General features: G+C 40.9%; 1 protein-coding gene across 4 annotated transcripts in view; it reads left to right on the forward strand.

Annotated features, from left to right (window-relative positions):
• The window catches only part of PRT6 (proteolysis 6), a 91,747-nt gene extending 90,224 nt beyond the window's left edge, over nt 1-1,523 (forward strand). For 3 of the 4 annotated variants that reach the window (XM_086525786.1, XM_086525787.1, XM_086525788.1), the window contains exons 16-18: nt 579-677; nt 759-827; nt 958-1,523. In XM_086525786.1, the coding sequence (XP_086381912.1) occupies nt 579-677; nt 759-827; nt 958-1,032 (243 nt within the window). In that variant the 3' untranslated portion in view covers nt 1,033-1,523. The remainder of the gene's footprint in view (nt 1-578; nt 678-758; nt 828-957) is intronic. The other variant, XM_086525789.1, reaches the window with a different exon arrangement.
• The last annotated feature ends 4,477 nt before the right edge of the window (nt 1,524-6,000 follow it).

Here is a 6,000-nt window from a genome sequence, read left to right on the forward strand (position 1 = left end):
TATGATTCATGAAACTAGTGGCTGTGTTTTAACTTTCATCAATACTGAACATCTCTTTGATCGTGCTCGCTTGAAGTCGCTTCTAAGCAGTGAGCACTAAGCAGTGAGCACGTCTCTCTCTCTCTCTCTTGTGAACATTAAAGTCTAGAGTCATGTGTGCTACATTGTATACATATTTATCATATTTTATTAATATATCATTTAATGTCGTTTATGAAACCTGTTTCATGTTTTTGATGCTATGAAACGAAACGTTTCAAAACCTCGAAACCCCGAAATGACCGAAACCACGAAATGTTTCATGTCACACTGGAATTGGCATACTAAGCTGATCACGAGGTGAATTAGTTTTGCTTCATGTTTTTGAGGCCTTGGGTTGGCATGGTTAGAAGCATTGTTCTTGTTTTATGGTGGATGCCGTGGGACTACATAGTTTTTTTTCATGTCCAGCTTTTTGTGACCTGCTTTGAGAGGTTCATTGTATTTTCATGTCACTCACGATAAAATGGTCTGGCTACTTTCCTTGAGCCGAGGCAGTAGGCATGTTGATAGTGTCATTCCTTAGGTATCTTTTGTAGTCTTTGTTCTTTTTGGTGCAGAAAACCAATATCCTGCTCCAGAGGTGTTCTCGGCAAGCCTACTGGCCTTCACCTTATCTAGATGCTTTTGGCGAGGAGGTCAGTCAGACATATTCATTTTCATTTTTCTGGCATGTGCTTAGCTGCCACGGGAGCTTGATCTTACTTGTCAAATTTCAGGACATTGACATGCACAGAGGAAAGCCATTGCACCTGAATGAAGAACGTTATGCTGCTCTCACAAAAATGGTAAGCAAGCTGAAGGGCAATCACCCACACCAGCACAGACGCTTGATTGCAAGCGCATGTTCTCTACTTGGCTTCTGTACTGTGATTAAATTGGTTTCTGAATTAGCTTTGGCAAATTTTGTGTATGTAGGTAGTATCACATGGACTTGATCACAGCTCCTTGGTACTCTCTCATACAACTTGGGAAACAGTCATGTGGGGTTAAAAAACTTGGGAAACAGCCACATGAGGTTAAGAGGATGAGATCGTGACGGTTGGTATTTGTACAATTCCAGTCACAAGGTGATGTTAACCCCTGCCACTGATTTTCAAGTAATGGGCTTGTGTGAGCTGAGTTCTATTGTGAAAAGCATCTCAGCTCTTGAGGAATATTGTGTGAGATAAGGCCATCTCAGTTCTTGAGATCCCTCGTGTACATTACCAATTGTCCATAGCCATGTAAAAGCTGTCAGTCTCCCTTTTCTAGGAGCTGGTTGTATATTTTCTCAACAGCTATGTCAGTTACAGTCACTCTTGATGGGCAGACTGTCATGGGCAATTTTGTGAAGAGAGCCCCCTTCTGCAACCTCTGTACAGAATGTCATGTATATGCAACTTTTCACATTGCTCAAGCGGGGTTTCGTCCTGAAATTTTTCATGCTATTTTGGCTGATTGCCGATATCCTTGAGAATCAATTGCCAGCCTTTGCGCACCTACTTGCATGGCTTAATGGTAGCTGATTTTTGGCCCGCCTAGCTGAGGCCTATGCAATGTGTCTCTTCCTTCTTTTTCTAAAAGTCTCTCTCTCTCTCTCTCTCTCTCTCTCTCTCTCTCTCTCTGTGTCTCTGTGTGGACCCGAGTGCGCCGAGCTGTTGAAGAAAGACGAGCCCAGACGATGGCTCACCCAGTTGCGTTCATCCAAGCAGCTCTTGCTCACGATCCTCCATGTACTACATTTTACACCCCCCTATTAACACGGGATGGAGCTAGCTAGCTTGATGCATTTGCATGGTACTACCTAAGCACCCCTAGTACTAGAGCTCCATTCCCCCGTGTTAGGCTTAGCCTTTGGAGGATGATGGCGAGGTGCCATGGTGAGAGAGCAGGTAGAAGAATGAGCGAGAGAGCAAAGCCTACGAGTAGGACGTCGACACAATAAAATAAGGACACGCTATATTTTTATTGATGTATAGCCTTTTACATATATAGGCAAAAAGGTTACCATGCAAACTATAAGTGTATCTGCATGCCTTTAAGAGGCTTTTCCCACGTGGTATATTGACGAGGGCTTGAAACCCCCTCCCCCCATCCAAATCCCGCCCAAAATCCCATCACAAACCAAGGCTTTTATCCTCATCCTTGTTTTGTGTCAGTTTGGTTGGTTTCGTCTTTTTCGATAGATGGAGGACATACATGTATATGTGATTTGTCTCATAGGCCGACTTCAGCCTCAAGTAGACAAACGATCTCTCTCTCTCTCTCTCTCTCTCTCTCTCTCTCTCGCGTATACACACACACACCCACATGGGAAGTTAGGTAGGCCCTTGTTTCTCACAAGTTCTTGCCCTTGTTTGGCTGATAAAATTAACATGAGCACATACTTATCCTGTAAGCTACATAATGTTACCGGCCCTTTCTCCGCACGTTTTCATTTGGGAATTGGCCCGAGAAGTAAGCAATGCTATTTTTAATGAACAACTAGTGAGGAAAATAAATGTCACCAATGAGTGTTCAAAGTTTGTATCGGCCTTGAGCATTTTGCATATAATGTCACCATTGAGTGTTCGAAGTTTGTATCTGCCTTCATAAGTATCCTACTAAATCGATTTTCATAAATGTCACCACTGAGCGTTCAAAGTTTGTATCTGCCTTGAGCATATTGCATACAATGGCTTTTGTACATTGGTCTTTAATCACCCAATATGCAATATTCACTCTCATAAGCCCGATTGGGAGTTGGAAAGGATGAGGTTTTGTCAAAAGTATCTTGCTATATTGATTTTCATAAGGTTCATTTTTATGTGAAATAAAGTGATTTTGTTGTGAACTATAAACTCGCCTGTTTCAACATATTTGCATGGAGTTTTTGAGTTGCAAGAAGCGAGAATTACATGCTAAAAATGCTTCAAAGATGCCTTGTTTATATCATAGTAAGTGCGCACGAGCAATCATGTAGCCATGCCACAACGTAGCATTAGCAGAACCAATAAAAGTAGCAAATGAAGGACGCTTAGATAGATGTGTAGATACATTAAGCAATTTGAAAGCATTTCATATAGGGAATTTGTAAGTTTGCAAGGAAGTTTTGTGAAACTTAGGTCCAAATAATCCTCTTTAGTAAGCAGGATTCTTGAAGTTGGGAGTGCATCAAATGGAAATCTGGCTTAGATTTAGAGAAAACTGCTAGTTATTTCTAGCAGGTTTGTAGAAAGTTGGGTCCTAAGAATGATCTGCTCGAGCTCGCGTGATGAGAATGAATAACTTTGCAGTTTGGCTTAAGCCCAACCATCCAAGTTGTCTAAACTTCATGCACATCTCAAATTTCTCATTTAACATGAGTAGGTATCCCCTGCTTATAATACATGACTAAACCTTAGCATAAGGCTACATTGGTTGCCAAAGAATTCAAGCAAGAGATCTGTGTTTTTATTCTTACTGAGACGATAACTTTTCACACATTTCTTTGCTTTGGTTGCAAAAGAGGACATGGAGCTTGTCCAAAATGATCTCATGAAAATTTCATACATGGAAAGTCTTTATTGTTTGAAGCAGCCACTACAGGAATGGTATAAGTTTGATGCTTTCTTGAGGTCTCAAGTACAACATCCAAGCAAAATTTAGCATGTTCTCTCTATGAATAAAGCTATAGATGGCTATCTTTTGATTTTGATTATCTATGGACATGATATATCGATAGTGTTTGAAGAATTTATGCGGTAGATGCATTGAAAGAATGTTGCCTGAGAAAATTGAAAATGAAGAATTCAGAAGAAGTTAATGATAAATTTAAATTTTAATAAATAAAATGGCTAAACTTGACGTAGAGCCACAGCCTGAAGGACTTCAATGAACGGGGGCAAACAACGGACCATATCCTTAGCTCATACATCATGCAAAACGAAGTCCTTCTTCAGGCTATGGCTCTACATGCACTAGGGGTGTAGTTGCACGGATGTCTCTTCTGTAGACATGCACTCTAATATTTGCCACAAAAGGTTGATATCTTGTTGTGTCAGAGGCTAGAAAGTGGTCACGTGTGGCCTACTTTTTTAGTTGGACTCTTAGAAATTACTCGAGGTTCTAGTTTTGCGATGTGATTGTCAAACCCAATGTTTCATGCAAAGATGACAAAAACTGGTGTTATCACTTCGTTCATGAGATGCTTCACAACAATTGCATTTATCTTGTCCTAGTGTGTACATACATGACAACCTTGTAGATCATCTTATGAAGAGTTTATTCAGTGCTTATATGGCCATGGGCATTTGATAGGGCCACCCTCTATAGTTTTCTATATGTGAACATTGGGCTTCGAGTGGAAGGTTGTTGGGGTGTTAAGGGTGATGAATGTATGGTCCATCACCCACTTGCACACCCATTGACATATTACACTTTCTATTATCTTTATATATGCAAAATAAATAGTAAGAAGCACAAAGGTTATTTTTGTTGCACTTTCCCCACAGCTTTTTGTGTCCTTTCCCCTCCATCTTTGCGTGTGTGCATGCATTGTGCCTTCATAGTTTTTATGTGTTATTTTCCCTCCATCTTTTATATCACTTCAAATAATATCCGAAGGCTATGGGTAAAGTTATAAAAAAAAGGGAGTGTATGGTGCAATGTGTGCATGGCAAAGACTGTACAAGATGTAAAGCCCAAGTGTTATCAAGATTTCTCTAAAGAACATAAATTTTGACAATACCATAGGTAAGAAAATGGCTAAACTTGATTTAATTGAAAACAGGAGTATGGTACTATCGACAAGGTAAGGCATAATGTAAATGGTAGACTAGGCTTATACAAAGATAGATTGGTGGTAAAGGGTCTACTTAAACTTCAACATTGGGCTATTTAATTCTTTGTGTGGTGGCATGCGGGTGCATGCACACACGCATCTCTCTCTCTCTCTCTCTCTCTCTCTCTCTCTCTCTCTCACACACACACACACACACACACACACACACACACAAAGATGAGGTTGTAAGATATTTTTTTCACTTATCTAGCATAGCCTAATGTGAATAGGAGTGGTAGCCCTAACCTTTACATTACTAAAGTTGCTATAAGGTCTAGTGGTTCTTATTGAAAACACGATAAAGCTCCTTGGTACTCTTTACTTATTCCCTAGTTTGGTTTCCTTGTAGAGTTTTTGGTAGTTGCAGGGATTTGTGTGATGCATCTTGCCTTTGTTGCTACTTGGCTAGCCTCTATCTTGGCATCATATCTCCCTTTCAATTTGTTGAGTGCTAGGTAGGCCCTGGTTGCATTGAGGGCAGAAGGAAATTTACAGCATTAACCCCTTGGTATGTTAGTTATAGGAGAGCACATGCTCCTCCCAAATAAGGTACTAATTAAGGCCCTAAAAGCAATTCTCCCTTCTCTTGCTACCTTGTTTTTTATTGCATGCCTCATGAGATCAATCAACGTTTTCAAAACAATCCAATGAACCTATCTCCTCATTGTGTGTATCAAGAGTGTATGCATCGACATCCTACCTATGAGGGCTTACGCGCTTGAAGTGTGTAATTACATATCCCCGAGAGGATCTTACTGGATCTCTAAGCAATCCAGTAAGATCCTCTCGGGGATACGAAGCATCGCACCCCCCCTTTGTTTGTCTGTCACAATGAGAATCAGTGGCGCATGGTTGAAAAAAGTAGTCCTTGCTTGGATGCAAACATATCCCCGCATGTCACAAATGTGGTAACTGGTGTAGAAGCAATCTATTCAAGATAGATTCACTTCTCCTACCCTGCAGTTAAAGAGAGATAAAGACAAGCTATTTGGGGGCCTCACAAAGCCAAAGTGCTACCAAACATCAATATCCCTCAGTCATACATTGAGGCTTCCAAAGTGCCAACTCAGCCCCATGCACAGTAGCATGGCCACCTCCAATCCTGTCAAAGGGGTCCTCCAACATGTTTAAGTCCTCCCCAACACACCACTTCTCTGCATGTGGCAAAGACTCAACAA

Source organism: Adiantum capillus-veneris, chromosome 12 (genome assembly GCF_014529385.1).
Source record: "Adiantum capillus-veneris isolate H3 chromosome 12, ASM1452938v2, whole genome shotgun sequence".
Taxonomy (NCBI): Eukaryota; Viridiplantae; Streptophyta; class Polypodiopsida; order Polypodiales; family Pteridaceae; genus Adiantum; species Adiantum capillus-veneris.